The sequence below is a fragment of the Pan paniscus genome, chromosome 9 (genome assembly GCF_029289425.2).
Source record: "Pan paniscus chromosome 9, NHGRI_mPanPan1-v2.0_pri, whole genome shotgun sequence".
NCBI classification, from domain to species: domain Eukaryota; kingdom Metazoa; phylum Chordata; class Mammalia; order Primates; family Hominidae; genus Pan; species Pan paniscus.
Window position 1 is genome coordinate 23,240,454 of NC_073258.2, and position 17,934 is coordinate 23,258,387.

The following is a 17,934-nucleotide window of genomic DNA, read 5'->3' on the forward strand; positions in this document are numbered from 1 at the left end:
TTTAAACTCACCTTTCCAAAGGCATTCTCTCTAGTGCATTGATCTAGCACTTTACAGGCTTTCCTTGTATTTCTCACTTGTCTCACATGTGTATTTCTCATGCCGACTCCCATGATCACAAGGAAGAAGAAATGGTGTCCTTCTCCATTGTGGCTGAGGTTCTGAGGAATGGAATATATGTGAGTCCCCTTTCACACAGTTCATTTTAGCTGGAGTGTCTGAATCAAAGCTACTGCTAATTGTACTCCACAGCGATTGCCACCAGTTCTTTCTTGTTTTAGCTTCTTACTACATCAATTCATTCTCTAGTTCCTTTGGCAACTGTAACATTGAAACAATTGTATATCCTGGCTGTAAAGGCCAGGCAAACACAATCATGATGAGGTCTGCCTGGGAGATTTAAGGGTTATCCTCCACACAATTCCTTTCACTTTAGACAAAGAGATTTGTATTGCTCAGAAGCAGAGAATCTAGGTTTCTGTGGAATCTATTGGAGTTAGAAGGTACCTCTGAGGTCATTTTGTGGCACAGCAGGACTGTCTGACCCATTTTTATGTTTTATTACAGCAAAATGTATCTATGGAGGAAAAGTTCTTGCAGAAGGCCAGCGGATTTTAACCAAGAGCTGTCGGGAATGCCGAGTAAGTGTTAATTTTATGGTCCCTATCACTTCTGGAAAATGAATAGATAGATGTGTGGGCTTTAGATGAGGTTCTTGAGTGGGGCATATTGGCCTGGATAGGGCCCCGAGGGGTGGAACTCTCTGCGGTGGGTTGGATTACATGATGGCGAGGATCCAGCCAGGCCATTTATGTGGTTAGCTTGTGGTCAGCTGTGGATCAGGTGGCCTTGGAAGAAGCTATTAAGGCAAGGATGTGAGAGGAGAAAGAACTAACAGCTATTATTAGTTAGGGAGGCTGGTGGGTGGCCCTGCGAAAGGGTTTTGAGTTGGTATTAGGGGAATCAGTCTGTAATGCTAGTTATGATAATACTAACTCTACTCCCACAGGGCTGATATACTGTTAAAAATGCCTCTTCCTCCTGCCTGTCCCTCCCATGCATTACTTGAAATAAGATGTATAAGATCATAGATCTCATTCAATAATCATTGGACAAATATGCATTAAGCAAATGCTATATGACAGCATTATAGTAGGTTCTGGATATACAACAGTGAACAAAACAAAGTCACTGTCTTTATAGAACTTGCAGTCTAGTGAGGGAGATAGACAGTAAGAATTGAACATATAATATAATGCCAAATTCTATAAAAGTATGAAGTAGGCTGAAGGAATAGAGAGGTCTGAGTTGGGGATGGGTGGACTGAGAAGATCTCTCTGAGATGTAATTTTGGAACAAAATTACATTTTGGGTAAGGTGTGGGAGCCAGCCATGCAGGTGTTTGGGTGAGTGATTACTTAACCAATAATTGCTTCCTAGGTAGATGAGGGAGAAGGCACGTTCCAAACAGAAGGAATTGCACTTATAAATGCCTAAAGCAATAAAGGGAGCAGGTTTTACTTAGGGACCTGCAAATAATTTGACTTGGGTGAAGTTCTAGAGCTCATGTGGGAGAGTGATGAGAGATGAACCCGGACAGTTAGACAGAACAGGTGACAATGAACCTAGTTTGGACTTGATCTTAATGGAGATGAGAGTTCATTGAAGCTCTCTCCTCTCTCTCTGTCTCTCTCTCTCTCTCTCTGTGTGTGTGTGTGTGTGTGTGTGCATGCATGTGTGTGTGTCACGAGCAGCTGTGCATTTCCAAAGGTCACTGTGTGCAATGGGAGGAGTGATTGGAGGAGCACCAGATTAATTTGAATAATTGTAAGAAATGACCTAAGGTTATGATTGAAGGCAGTGATAGTGAAGATGTACAGGAAAAGAGATTCGAGAGCTATTTAAAAAATGGAATTGAAAGGACTCGAGTGATTTGGTTTGGGGAAGGCTAATATGATGGAGAGGAGAAACCCAGATGATGTCCAGGTTCCTGGTAGAGTTGCAGGGAATACCAGTTTCTGTTTTCCCAAGTAGCTAAATCCTCCCCTGGCTAACGTAGGTAAAAATGACAATGTTATTGAAATGATATTGGGGGACTCACAGAATCCTCAGAAGGCCAGACCAGGCTTGATACTAGATAGAGACCAAAGAGTCCCAGAAGTTAGGAAGCAGAAACAATAGCAATGGCCTAGTAGCGGGGATCCCGGCAAGCACATTGCTGCTGTGATGAGTGACTTTCAATCATTTCTACTGTCCCGGAGTCACTTATACAAGATTTAAAGTTTGGAGAAAGGACATATGATTAGCAAAGTTTGGATCATATGTCCAAGTTCTGATTGTTCAGGATGGGGAAGAATTCGACCCCTTTATCCTCTGTGTAAGGAGCCAGTTACCTGGAATTATCACCCCATTAAGACAGCATGCAATGGAGAAAACATTCCCCAAGAGAACACTGTGGTACTCATGGGAAGGGAGACTGGATCAGAAGAAGCCAAAATGTGATAAATGCTCTCTTCATTAGGTGATGATGAGATACTGGTGCAGGAAGAGGAACATTCAGGAGGAGGAACATGTTTTGTGGGTGAGGAGGGAGTGAAGAGCAAATGGGGCCAGGTTTAGGCATGTTGAGTTTGATTGTACTTTGGCTATCTATACAAACTCTCTAAAACTTAGCATTTTAGGATTATTTCTGTATTTTATGATTATTTCTCATGGTTGCATGGGTTGAATGGGCTCAGCTTAATGATTCTCACTTGGGTTCTCACATGCAATTGCAATCTGGTGGCTGCTGGAGCTAGAATCCTATGAAGGCTTGACATGGCTGGCTATCAAAGATGGCTTCTTTACTTTTCTGTCTAGCACCTCAACGAAGATGAATAGAAAGAGACTTCTCTCTGTGTCTCTGTCTGGTGTGCTAGCTCTCTCTCTCCCTCCCTTCCTCCCTCCCTCCGTCCCTCTCTCTCTCTCTCTGTATGTGTGTGAGTGTGCCTTGTTCTCTGCCACCCCTAGACATGGCTACCTTGGGCTTCTTTTTTTTTTTTTTTTTTCTTTAGACCGGGTCTCGCTCTGTCTCCCAGGCTGGAGTGCAGTAGCACAATCTCGGCTCACTGCAACCTCTGCCTCCCAGGTTCAAGCAATTCTTCTGCCTTAGCCTCCTGAGTAGCTGGAATTAACAGCTGCGCCACCACACCCAGCTAATTTTTATATTTTTAGTAGAGACGGGTTGTTGGCCAGGCTGGTCTTGAACTCCTAATCTCATGATCCACCTGCCTCGGCCTCCCAAAGTGGTGGGATTACAGGTGTGAGCCACTGCACCTGGCCCCTTGGGCTTCTTTATACCATGGTGGTCTCAGGGATTTCTCACATGCTGGCCAGCTTCTCCCAGAATAAGCTTTCCAAAGACCAAGGTGAAAGCGCCAGTATTTCTTATAACCTGGTCTCCGAAACTGGAACATCATTTCTTCTACATTCTAAAGGCTGTACAGGCCCAGGCCAGATTTATTGTAGAGGCAGACAATACAAGGGCATGAATACCAGAGGCATGATTCATTAGGTAGACAGGCATCTTTGGACACCAGCTGTCATAATAAGACTTTGTGATATAATTTTCTACTTAAAAATACCCACCTCCAGCCAGGCATGGTGGCTTATGCCTGTAATCCCAGCACTTTTGAGAGGCTGAGGTGGGCAGATCACCTGAGGTCAGGAGTTCAAGACCAGTCTGGGCAACATGGTGAAACTCTGTCTCTCCCAAAAATACAAAAATTAGCTGGGCATGGTGGTGCATGCCTGTAATCCCAGCTACTCGGGAGGCAGAGGCAGGAGAATTGCTTGAACCCGGGAGGCGGAGGTTGCAGTGAGCTGAGATTGTGCCACTGCACTACAGCCTGGGCGACAGAGTGAGACACCATCTCAAAAAAAAGTAAAACAAAACAAAACAAAACCCACCTCCAACATATCATAATGGGAAGTTACTAAACTAATAGGTTAGTGGATTTCCATGGCTGGAAAACATTAGGAATCAGAGAATTCCTTTAATTGGGTGAAAATCTACCCCCCTGTAACTTCTGTCCAGTGGCTTTACTTCTTCCCTCTGGAGGATAAGAGGGTGAGTCTAATTACTCTTACAATATAGCATTGTGGTTGAAAGGTCAAAATCTGCAGTCAGGTGGATCTGGGTTTAAATCCTGAAATTTTACCTAGTTGTTAGTGAAGTTCAGAGTTCCTTGTGTTCTTTTCCCCCATTGGGTTCTAGTAAGAGCTGGGTTGGAGAACATAACTTTAGATTATTCCTTCCTTCTACATGATATTTTTTCTCTCCTCACCATTCCCACTGCAACATAACGGAAGACAATTACAGGCATAATCACCAGCCCTGGAGGAATGTGGAACATTTTGCCTAGTGCCTTGTGCTGAACTGTCAAACCTATTCCTTTTCTGCCTAACATTAGCTGGGACACACTAGTCAGAATAGCAACACTTATTACCTATCTGATCCTGATTTCTAGAAAATAGAACGCGAGGCCTAGGTATTTGTGTTGATGCTTTATTTATTTATTCTTTGGTGGTCATGGGCGTGGATAGAGGAAGGGGAAGGGTATAGTCTTAGGAATGCAAGAGTGAGGCACAGACAGAAGGAAGTATGGAAGGAAAGGCAGGAGAGCAAGTACAAGATGGTGCATCACAGAAAAGTCAGAACCCCACAACAAAGCACAGCTGGCTTTGTGAGGCATCTCCTGAGAAGGTGACAGAAATCACTGTGTCTCAGAAAAGACCATCCTCACAAGTGCTCTTACTTACATTGTTTCATTTTCTTTTCATCACACCTCTGGGAAAAAAGACAGGAATGTGTTTTAAAGATTGAAAAGAATGAGGCATTTAGAGACTTTGCAGAAGCACTCAAGGAAATACTAATACAAGAAGAGCTTGAATTTTGTTCTTTATGGAGAGCTGGGAAGGAAAGACATTCCCTATATTCTGTCTCTCATTGGCCAGACTGTACCCTAAAGGTTAGCTTCCTTGAACCTCCCTATTTTGATTCCCATTCTTGCCCTCTTGGCTGCTGCTGGGAATGCCAGAGATTCCATGAGTCCAGGTGGTCTGGTGGGCATGCAGGTGTGGTGGTCTCTCTGCATCAGTGGGTACTGGGTGTAGGGGCTCTCCACTCTGTGGCAGGGGCAAGGATGGTGTGACAACAAAGGCTTTAATGATCTCTTGACTGACAAGGAGGCTCCCAGGGTTGGGAGTAGGGGAGTAGGGGAGCAGGTGGGGTGGTCAATAACCTATAGCTGGCACATTATCACACAAGGATGTTGTGTAGATTAAATGAGATAAAACACATGGAGAACTTAGTAGAGTGCTTACCACAAAGACCATCCTCAATAAATGTGAGCTATTTTTGTTATTCCATATGACCATACATGTCCTTCTTGAATTTAAGACAGATACCATTCTCTCTGAACATTGTTTTACTTCTAGGAAGGGAAAACAGTTGGATTCTAAAATTGTTGCTTTTGTCTTTGACTTTAGGGAAAGCTGGGATGATTAAAGGCAATTTTGCTCACTGTGGTGATGGTCCCAGAATCAGACATAACACTTAAAATTAGCAAATCCTTTTCCATTTTGAATGGAAGCTGTGGGTGACTCTAGCAAGGGTCACTATTATGATTCAATGTCTATTATCAAAGAGGAGCCAGGCAGACACCATTTGAGACCTTTAGAAGATATGGGCATGGATTTGAATGCCAGCTTATTTAAATATCACTTACTACTATTACTGGCACATTGCAGTTGCTCTACACACTTGGGTTCATCTTTTACTGTTTTTTTTTTTTAATAATTTAGAAAGAAGTTGGGGCAGACAGATTATTCTCTTGCACAAGTAGTGTGTGTGTGCATGTGTGAGTGCATGTGAATAATTTTATTCTGTGAAAAAAAGTTATTTTTCCATTTATTGTCTTTCTATAGTTATTTACTAGTTACTTTGTGTACAAGAAAGAGTTATTGACAATAATTTTTAATATTTCTTGAGCACTTATTATTTTCCAGGCACAATTTAAAGCATCTAAAACATATTTATCTCGGCCGGGCACGCGGGTCAGCACTTTGGGAGGCTGAGGCGGGTGGATCACGAGGTCAGGAGATTGAGACCATCTTGGCCAACGTGGTAAAACCCTGTCTCTACTAAAATACAAAAAATTAGCCGGGCATGGTGGCACATGCCTGTAATCCCAGCTACTTGGGAGGCTGAGGCAGGGGAATCGCTTGAACCCAGGAGGCGGAGGTGGCAGTGAGCTGAGATCGCGCCACTGCACTCCAGCCTAGTGACAGAACAAGACCCCATTTCAAAAAAAAACCCAACAAAACAAAAAACCATATTTATCTCACTGAAACCTCATAATAACTCTGTACAGAAGGTAATACCCAGATGTGAAAATCGAGGTACAGAAGAACAAGGCCACATAGGTAGTGAGTGAGCCAGCTGGGATCAGAACCTGTGTGGTTTGGCCCCATGGTCTCCTCTCTTAGCCTGTCTACTGCCACTCCTGTTATTGTTAGACTGACTTGGAAATAATTCTCAAATCTGAATTTTAGAGGGGTAGATTGAGAAGGATTGATTGATCATTTTTCAGTCTATTTGAGAATATCAGATTGGTCAGGCTATGGCCCATTGATTCCCTTTATAAAGGTAGCGTTTATAAAAGGCCATGGAAGAGCTTTGGGACATAGTTAATGGATATTGTCAGCAGAGAGTGAGGGTAATGGGCATAGGATCAAAGGGCCTCTTATTTCTCCCAGGCAGCTTTTCTCAAGATGTAAGCACTAATGCTCTATGGAATCTGTTGTATGCAATAAATTAACCTTTCTCTGAGGCATCTAAAATGGTATTATGAAAGTATTGTCCTTGGGAGGATTAAGGAAATGATTGCTAAAATAATTTTTGATATTCTGTCATTCAGTTGACAAAAGGATGCCTGGAGATCCATCCATTTTCATTTTCCTGGGATCATTTTAAAGCTTCAGCAACACCAATTAGTCAGAAAACAAACTCTTGTTTCAAATATTTTCACCAAGTGTTTCCAGGAATTAACATAATGTTTTAAAAAAATCAACATGAATAAACTCTCCTAGCAGTCTTATTAATTTTGCCCAATTATTGCTTTTCTGCAGAATTTCTTTATCCTAGCAACAATTTTTGACTTGAAGTTGTAAGTTTTATATGTTGTTAGAAATTCAGGTTAGTGCACAATGATTAGTACAGAACTTGAAAGTGTATGTATTTGACCAGTGACATGGAGACAGCCACTCTAAATGAGAAAGAAAAAAAGAATTGTATTTTTCCACCAGCGTAGAACTCCAGGGGTCATAAAATAACATACCATAATCAGAAAGACTTAAAATGTTAATTATCAGGTACTTCTTACTAGAGATAGTTTTGAAAATAAAGCTATAAAAGGTTTGTGCCTAATTATATAGCTGGATTAAATGGATTTGGTGGCACTTATGCAATGGTAATCACAGTTCATATTATTTTTCAAATTCATGCAAAAAGGTTTGTCTCCATTTAAATATTTGGGATTATGATCTTACTCATTAAATATGTTAAAGGTTGATTAGAACTGGTGACTGATTTAATCAGCGAAGCAAACCCTTTTTATAAAAATAGAAGATTTGTGACTGATTATTTTTTAAAAATCTTCTGTAGCATTTTTAATATTTTGTTTTTACAAAAATATATACTTATACAATTTGGAATATAGAGGGAAAAATGTAAGGAAGAAAATGGGAATCACTCCCGAATCTCACCACCTAGAGATAATAATCTTTTAACAGTTTGATTTTTGACAGCAAGAGTGAAATTTATTTTAATTGTCTTAGTTTGGGTTCTCCCAGAAGCAAACCCTGAGCTAAGGATTTCAGTACAAGTGATTTATTAAGGTAGTGCCCCCAGGAGAAACCAGCGAGGGTGTGGGGGATGCCAGATGGAGAAGGGGAAGAAACTGAGAAGAGGTACAATTTTAGATGAAAGGTCAGACATACCGTAATCCCACCATGGGCTCTGGAGCATACATTTTACCCTAGAGATTGTCTCTCTTCGAGGTAAAGAATATCCCATACCATTCATTCACTGGCTTTGGGTCATACGCATGGGAGTTGTAGAACTTGCATGTAACTTCCGGCTCTCTGCATGGGCAAAATGGCTCCATTGCCCAAGGGCAGTGCTCTGAGAGTGACAGAGGTGAGCCAGTTGCAGCAAAGCATTGATAAACCTAGAGGTGCGCACATAGGACTGACAAAAGGATTCAACAGTGTCAGCCACTCTTATTTATGCCAGGAGGCAGCAGATCATGAATAAATATATTAATATTGAAGGATAGACTTAGAGGCAATAATGGTAAGTAATTCAGCATTGTGATTTCCTCTACATTTAGCTGCTGATAGTAAGGTTACTAACTTCCATTGATTGGTAATAACTGGTTTGATTCCCTGTTGTAGAAAGTAAGGCACATCAGGTAGGGACACTTGCCTTAGGACTGGAGCTAATTTTTGAGGTTAGATACCACCCATCATGGTCTGGATTGAGGATTAAAAATGAAGTGCAGTTGCAAAGTGGGGCAGAGTGAGTAGCAGGATCAATTCTCAGGTCTTAGGGACAATTCTAAGATAGTCAGGAGAAAGTTAAGAGTTACCTTGGGAAAGATTGGGAATAAAGATAAAAGGAGAAGAAAAGACAAGACTAAGAATGCCAGAGGCTGGCCTGTCTGGACTGGAAATTCTGAGAAAGGAGAGGAAGCCATGGTGCAAATAATCCAAAAGATGAGCAGTTGGAAATTTATATTTGACATATACAATTATGTTACTGTTCCAATTTAAGAATGGGTATTCCTGATATAGTGGGAGTTCTTGCCAAACCAGAGAAATGTGGAACCACTGGGATGACGGTCTCATGAAGACGGAAAACTCAGTCTCTCCTGCACCCTTCTTGACTATACACCTTCATCCTATTCTTCCACCTGTGTTGGGAACTACCTTTTGGCCTTAAATGAGACACCTCTTCTTGAGCTTGCTTCTTGGTTGACTTAAGCATCCCCTTAAAAATGGGAGAGAAAAAGTAAATATTTTAGATAAAATAAGGAACTCTCAGCATTTTTAAAAAAATAGTAATTAATGGAATAATTTTTACAAATTGGCATCATACTAAATACAGATGCTAGTAATGTCAACCAAAAAGACCTTGGATGAAGTAAGGTCATAAAGATTCACCTTCTGAATATTACACGCGTTATTGTAAGTGATTTTCTATCTAGGGAAAATCTAATGCTCAGCTAACTGATCCTCTTTCAGTTCATTCCTGCCTACATGCCTTGGCTCTTTTCAGCTCTTTGCCAGGAAAGTCCCTTCTTCCTTTATTCCACTAATCAAGTTCCCCCAAACCTGGCGTCTTCATAGTTTCTCGCCACCTGAGCAGAGTTAATTATTATTCTATGACACATTATAATACTTTTATTAGAGCACATTTTTAGGCTTATGCTGTGCTGTATGTTTTATGATTTCTAGTTTATGAGGCTTTATTCCCCCCTCCATCCAAACTGGGAACTCATTAAGAGCAAGGAAGATATGCTGTCTATCACTGGGTTCACAAAGCCTGTTATCCAGGGGCGTGCCAGAGCTCACATAAGCTCAATTATACATAACTTCCCAACATTGCTTTCAGTGATACCATGTTAGTAGCTCAAAATCAGCCATCACTGGAGTATTTACATCATAGAAATTAGGAAATGTTGTAAATTAGGCCCCACCTGACCAAGAGTCGATTGTTAGACTTTTATCAGTGCATTGCTGTTAGAATCCTTCTGCTCCATAGAAGATACTTCAAAACTGTTGAATTTGAGGCTTTTAGGATATAGAAAGGGAAATTTACCTTATATTCCAGGGGTCTCATTAATTTAATTTGTGGCATTATCGTTTTTAGTGGAATCCCTGGGAGTATTAATTATTGTATGTTGTTATCACTGCAGGCTATTAACAAAGAACATTATAAGTTTGTTCCATTGACTAAAAATGTGAACATCTTCTTCTTTCCCTAATATTTGGCTTCCAGGGTGGAGTTTTAGTAAAAATTACAGAAATGTGTCCTCCTTTGAACTGCTCAGAAAAGGATCACATTCTTCCTGAGAATCAGTGCTGCCGTGTCTGTAGAGGTAAGTGGGCTTGGTGGTGGGCCATGTGTGGGGTGAGGCTGGGGCTGGTCTTCTGGGGCATGAGATTTTACTGAACAGTATGATAATAACATGGGTCCAAAGCTCTGTGCGCAGCTCCTTAAAAAGTTGCATATCCTATTTACCTCTCTCAGTCAGTCTCCTCAATTATAAAATGAGGATAATAATAGTATCTACTTTGTAAGACTGCTGTGAAGATTAAATGGGATAATGCATAAGCACCTACCATCATGCCTAGCATGTGACAAATGTTCAATAAATGATAGTTCCTATAATAATGCTAATGTTAGTTCTTATAATAATAACCATTATCATCATTATTACATTTTTCTCATGAGTGAGATTGGGAAGCATTCTTTTCAGCTCCGTCTGTTGGGCCAGTTCCCATACTCTGGTAGAGAATGATGTATGGTGAATCCTTACTCATAGGTTAGATTGTTATGCAACATTTTTACTCCCTGCAAGGAAAAATGCATCAGATAAATAACACTTGGTTGCTAATTAATTATTTGGCAGAAATGGTTTTGCTTCATCTTCCTGGAATTGCCTTCATCCCAAAATTTATTCTTTATTTAAATTTTTATTTATTATTATTATTAGTTTAGAGTTAGAGTCTCGCTCTGTCACTCAGGCTGGAGAGCAGTGGTATGATCATAGCTCACTGTAACCTTGAACTCCTGGGCCCAAGCAATCCTCCTGCTTAAGCCTCCCAAGTAGCTGGGACTTCACAGGCATACACCATCACACCCAACTAATTTTTATTTATTTATTTATTTTTTAGAGATTGGGTCTTGCTATGTTGCCCAGGTTGGCCTTGAACTCTTGGCCTCAAGCAATTCTCCTGTCTTGGCCTCCCAAGGTGTTGGGAGTACAGGCATGAGCCACCATGCCCAGGCTATTTTTATTTTTCAATTGTTATATAATAGTTGTGCATATTTTGGGTGTACATGTGATCTTTTGATACATGTATACAATGTGTAATAATCAAATCAGGGTAATTGAGATATCCATCACCTCAAAATTGATCTTTGTGTTGGGAACATTACAATTCTTCTATCTATTTTGAAAAAGACAATAGTTTATTGTTAAGTATAATTACCTTACTGTACTATCCAATAAATTCCTTTTATCTAACTGTATTTTTGTACCCATTAACCAAATTCTCTTCATATTCCCTCCCCCTTTCCCTTCACGGCCTCTTAAATTGATTCTTATGTCTTAAAACCCAGCTCAAGTATCACTGCCTCTCTACAGCTTCTCACCCAAGCAGAATTAGATGAATTAGGAGAACCTAGGATTTGTTCAAAATCTTAAAAAAAAAAAAAAAAACCAGTTAAACTCATAGATATTATTTTAAAACTATATCTACCATAAATACTTCAGACCCTCTCAAATACCCAGTAAGTGATATCCTTTTAATCTGAGTTTTGAAGCTTCCAGAGTTAAGGAGGTCCCTGCAGCATAGCAATTTAGCTCATGTAACCTCATATTTTGCTTTTTTTCCCTATCTTTTCTGTAGCAGAGGGGTGGCAAAAATTCTTTATAAAGGGTTACAAAATAAATATTTTTGGCTTTGCCGACAAGAGGTTTCTGTTACAACTAACAGAAGAAAGTTAACAAGAAAGCAACACAGATCATAGGTATATAAATGGGTGTGACCATGTTCCAATGAAACTTTATTTACAAAAACAGGTGGCAGCCTGAAATTGTTGACCCCTCCCTTAGCACCTTCTGGTGTATGAAAATGTTGTATGTTTCACCATTGCATGTTTTCAGCTTAGGCTTTCTGTGTTTGGTCATGAGAGCTCTGGGCTTTGGTAAAATTCTTAGGAAAATTTAGTGTGTTGATAGCCAGAAATGGCCCCTAGAATTAGTGATAGGCAAACTATGACATCAGAATATCTTCCTTGATTTATTGGCTTTCATGGCTATATTATCTGCAGCCGGTATGTTTTGGAAATACCTAAAGATTGAGTGGAATTTTCAGAGTGATGCATTTATTGGTTAGATAGAATGGTTAGGCAGGTCTTATAATTTAATGCAAAATCCATCACTTGCTATTTGTTAGGGTGCCAAGTGAGACTCAGTTTATGTAAATCCTTTCTGATTTATGGTTTCATTAGAGCAGAATCATTAATTAGGCCACAGAAATTCAGGAGGGATTTCATTGCCCTGACCCAATTTACAATAGAACAGGTGCCACTGCTTCTGTTAGCACTTGTCTGGAATGTGTCCATTACCAGTGAAGATGCTGAGAGATGTGACATCTCATTGACAAGAAGCAGACATACAAGGTTCCCGTTGCTAGCAAGCAGTGGCATTTACCAAACCTGACTCAACTTTGAGGGAAGAGTGGGAGGCCGGAGGAAGACTTCATAGATTTGATCTTAGGCAGGGCCCGTCTATGAAATCAAGGGCTTTCTTTTTCATATCAGTTCCTTCTCAGCCAGGAAACAGCCAGCTCTTTTACTTGGAAGCTAATAGTTTTCTTTGGAGGTATGTGTGTGTGAGAAAGTTATTTTATGCTCTTTGACTGCTCTACATTTGGACAGGAACTAGAGCATGTCTTCAGAAAAGAGGTGGTGGGAGGGTGTTTTCCCGGGAGGTAGGTGAATTAAACATTTGGATTTCTTCTATATTACTCCCATCTCAGAATCAGACTCTGAAGTAAAGGAGGCAGCATTGTTGACTGAGGCCCTTTTCAGAAACATCTACTATCATAACCTTCTTCCTTCTTGCTGACCCACAGCAGAGAGAATCCCAGAACATCCAGCCCACTTGTCCACATGCTAGGGCCTGCTCTTCCCATCAGGCAATCAGGAAATGAAAGGCATATTTAGTGAGATGTCTCTTTTTCATGAAACCCTGCAATTTAAATGACAATTAACAAAGAGCAATACAGATGAGTTCCAAAGTCTGTCATCTTGAACTAAGCCCCCCATGAATTTTGCTGCACATCTCTTAATTCCATCTTTAAAAGTAACATAATCATCTCTCACAATTTTGTGAGAAATACTTTTCTTCTTATTTTTGCCTTTTCCTTTGCATTTCTGAGTGGACTCACAGGAGAAGGGGGTTGGACAATTACTATTCTGACAAGACCTGGAAAGCCCAGTGGACTTCTAAAGCAAATTATTCAGTTCTTCTTGCCTCCTCCCCTTCTCCCCTTCTCTGAAACAGAAAGTAATGAAAAGTCGAGAAACACTCAATTTCTATGTAAAGTAATTTGTATCCTGCATATGGAAAGGCAGCAGCATCGTTTGCTTTGTGGACTGATTGTCCACAGACTGGTTGGCAGCAAGGAAGCAGAGAGGTGGGACTGAGATGAGCTGAAGTGTGTGTTTTAGGAAATGAGCACTGTGGTATGCTATAGCTGTACTGCTTCTGCCACCCTGATGTTATTGATTACAAAAACCAAAGTGGCTGTGGCCTTTCAATACCTGCACTGAAGGCCTTTCAATTAGCATATTTATCATCTCTCTCTTACTGTGACCATCCGGTCATTAGTCTGAGAGAAATTACCCTATGACGGTATCATTCCTCAGAAGTCTAAGTCAAAACCTTTCTCATGCCTGCCTGGAGAATTTGAAGTTTTCCAAGGTTTATTTTCTTTAGGACTCTGATAAGTCACCTTACCTGGGGAGGCCTAGACTGGGAATTTGAGAAAACTTCCAGAGAGTGGATTTTGCTTCTGATCTCAATTGCTTAATTATATAATATCCATAGGGCTCTCCAGTCTTTTAAAAAATAACATTTATTTTAATGATCACATTTTATGAATTGGTTATTTAAATACAGGAGACAAGGTAGGGGTGAAGATATGTTCCAACCACATAGAATGTTTCTGTCATTGTCATGTTAATGAATGAATGACATTATTTTCAGCACTAGCTGATAGGCTTTATATATTTTACATATGAAATAAGGTTAAAACCCATTTTTCTGAGTTATAACTTATTTCCTCAAGTTATAGCTTGCTAGCTTGATTATGAAGGTAATTTTTTTTAACTGAGTCTTACCAAATTTTCTCATATGGTTACTGTCCCCCACCCCACCCTTTATTGACTAATCAAGAAGAAAGATACAGGCTACATCTTTACATTTGATTTTTTTCTTTGTTTGAATTAAACCTAAGACTTTAAAGTTAGTAAGAACAGGTTCTGACTGACTTATGGTGTTCACTGTGTCAACAAACTGGTCTCCAAGCTAGGGGCTCAGATACCTTGCCTCTTCAAATTTTGTGTCATGTCAAATGCTGTAACTAATTCCCTTGTCCTTTAGGGAAAAATGAGTATAACCAAGTAAACAAGGGGTTTAATCCACAGGGCTGTTGGAGCAGCTGGGACACCCGTAGGAGAAGAACTATAGAATTGGTAGGGAAGAAACATGCAAAGGGAGTCAAGGTGTTGGATACTGGCAGGGAGAGGCCACTTTGTAGTTTGCAGGGCTCATGGTCTCAGTCACACAACAGCACCACCCAGAACAGCCTTAATCACCACTGCAGCTTTTCTCTGATACCTCAGGACAGTTTGTGCTGGCAACATGAAATTCATTTACCCTCCTCTTTACCTTGAGGTAATGGATATAGCAGGAGCCTGCCCACTTGAAGTGTGAGGCCATTAGGTGGAGAAGGGGAGTGTGCACTGGGATAACATCTGGGCTCCTGCCTGGGAAGAGGTAATAAAAGCATCAATATAGACCCAGCAGAAAAAGACTGCTCATGAATTTCTGGTGCTCTCAGTTAAAGGTTGAAAAAAAAAAAAGTCAACAATATTGACCATGCATTCTCAGGACCACTCCAGGAGAACAGACCCATCATTTGACCCATCCCGGAATTCTTGACATACTCCTCAGGGTTTTATTCCCCACGTAATCAGCTCTAATTGTATCTTCAATGTCGCCCAATGACGTTGGAGGATTTTGCTGCATGTTTATGACTTCTAGTGTTGGGAAAAAGTTCTTTCTGACATCTGTTCCAAATGCGTTTATCTGTAATTTTAATTCAGGCTCACTTGCCTTGTCATCTGGCCTGGACGGAAATTAGTTGAGATTATTTGTACTGTTAAAGATTTTATGTCCTTCAATTAAACCCTCCCTAAGAGTCTTGGCATCAAATGATTTTCCCCCCACCCAGTCTTCCTCATTGTTTTGGGTGAATTTATAATTGAAATGGTTTTAGAGAAAGGATTTCAGGGAATTTGAGAAGAAAAGAGACCTGAGAAAAAGGCACTTAATGAGAGTGTAAACTAGTGCCTAAATAGAGGAACTGGCAGTTCACAGATGGACCAGTTCCTCTGCATATTGATAGATGAGATCTGATCAAAATCCCATCAACTGTGGGCTAAAGTGGACTGGAAAGACAGGGCTATATGCTCAACTGTTGGGGCTGGGAACAGAGGATAGTCTTAGTGAGTAAATGAATTCATGGCCCTAAACGTGCTACAGTGGATCAAGGTCTATGAAGCTTCCAAAAGGAGGCACATTTTCCCAGACAGGAAACCTGACACTAAGGCTAGGCTGCCTCAGACCTTAAGGGAAGACCCTTAAATGTTGACTACTGTGGAAGAAACCAATTGCTTTCTAAGCTAGAACCTGTGAGAGTCGGGAGTTCAGTCTCTATTAGGCCTGTCCTGATGGCCCTACCTTCTGTCCACAAAAGCTTAAGGATTATTCTCACTTTCAAGAGCCCAGGCTTCTCCTGTGTTATGTGTATTGATTGCGGAGTACATAAAGGCATCCAGTTCTCATAAAAGACCCTTTGGCCATATCCTTCTTAACCAGTCCACGGGTGGACCTGACTGTACATCTGAGGCACATGGAATATGCTGCCCTCACTATACCATTGCTCCTTACATGAATTTCAAGGTTGGGTAAGCAGTAGTGAATATGAGAGGTATTGACGTTCTAAGATTTTAGAATAGAGGACTCTGGAGTGCACTTTTAGATTGTCCAGGTATATAATTTCAAAGGTAACCTGCCTGACCTGCTGGGGTATACTTTAGGGGCAGGAGATTGAGGAACTATTAGTGACCCATGTATTCCTTGCTGTGGAAGAAGTTACAGGAGTGAATCATAACGATGTATGTCTATCATTGGCTGCAAAACCAAGAGATTAAGCAGAATCAGTGATGATTCCTTGATAATTATAAACAACATACAGTGGGATTTGGAGAGTGGCATTGTGGGGGGCCTCAGTGTAATAGGCAGAGCTTATTATATGCAGATTAGGCTAATGAATTTAATGAAAGTAAATCATTTTACTAGTGTTACTGGTCATTCATAGCAACAGAACTCGATACAGGACCACCACTGCATCCAAATTTTAGGCTGCTTCCAACCAGAGGAGAAAGTGTGACCCCAACATTTACATTTTCTTTCATTAATTTCTTTGTACATATCACAGGCCCATGCTGCTCTAAGCATTTGGAACTCTTACTCTTTGTCCAGCCAACCTCATTCATCCTTCAAATCTCTTCTTTAAAACATTGTGTTAGGTTTCTTCTCTGCATACATTCCTAGAGCACCTTGCCCCTCTCCATCATGATATCCCCTTGTAACCCAATGCTCAAAGACAGTCACCCCTGCTAGAATGTAGCATGAATGAGGACATGTTTATGGTATTTTTTGCTATATTCCTATTGTCTGGGATAATGCCTGCACATGTGCTAGGTGCTTAAAATTTGTTGTTCTTAGGAGGACAGTGGAAGAGGACAGTGATTAAGAATTCCAGCCTGAGTTGGACTATGGCTCTGTGTACCTTCCACAAGTTCACTGCCTTCCTCTAACTTCAGTTGCCACATCTGTAAAATGGGGATAATAATTCAGCTTCATATAATTGTTATAAACTCTTATAACAATTTTATGGGATAATGTATGTAATTTTATGGGATTTTATGGGATAATGTATGTAAAACACTTAGCCAAGTGCCTAGCACATAGTATGTGTTCAATAAATGTTACGTATTGCTGTTATTACATCTGTAGCAGATTATTTGGGGTTCTCCAAACTTACTCCTTATTCTTTCTTCTTCCTCTTTGGTTGTCATTCCATTTCTCCCACTAGGATCTGTGTCCTGTTCCTATCAAGTTTCTACCTATTACAGTTTTTTGTTATCTTGAAATGATTTATCCTTCTCTGAAACACTATGACATTTTTTCCTGCTCACATCTGACTTAACAAAGATTGCCTTGATTGAGGCCATAGGTGGTTTATTGCCCCTTAGGGATTATAATTTCCCTGCGGGCAGAGAATATCTTAAACATTTTTGAAGTGTCTCCAGATAATTATGTGGTGCTGCAGCCCACAGAGTAGAGGCCCCATAAATATTGAGTGAATGACTATTCACTCACTTGTGCAGAAAGGTAAGTGGGCATAGAATGAATATTGCTTGAATAAAGGCCTCCATTAATTTAAAAAACACATTTTTGAGAAGAATGGTTAGGCATAATCAAAGTGGATTTGACCTGAAGGTCAGTTTGTCTCACCGGCCCTTCACTGTCCTTGAAATACAATTTACTCAACTCCTGGCATCATGATTTGACATGGTACATGCTTAATAGAAACATATGCATTGGAAAATCAACACTGTTTGAAGGGCTTTGTTCCAGGCTGTCAGATGCATGTGGAAAGAAAAGGACAGTTAAAGTCTCTCCTGGAAAGAAAGAGAAAAGAAACACAGACAAGGAATACGTGTGATAAAGGATGCACATGTGC

General features: G+C 40.4%; 1 protein-coding gene across 2 annotated transcripts in view; it reads left to right on the forward strand.

Moving 5' to 3' along the window:
• NELL1 (neural EGFL like 1) overlaps positions 1-17,934 on the forward strand; it is a 903,683-nt gene that overhangs the window by 266,400 nt on the left and 619,349 nt on the right. For both annotated transcript variants that reach the window (XM_003830453.5, XM_003830454.6), the window contains exons 10-11: positions 568-641; positions 10,103-10,202. In XM_003830453.5, coding sequence (XP_003830501.3) covers positions 568-641; positions 10,103-10,202 — 174 coding nt within the window. The remainder of the gene's footprint in view (positions 1-567; positions 642-10,102; positions 10,203-17,934) is intronic.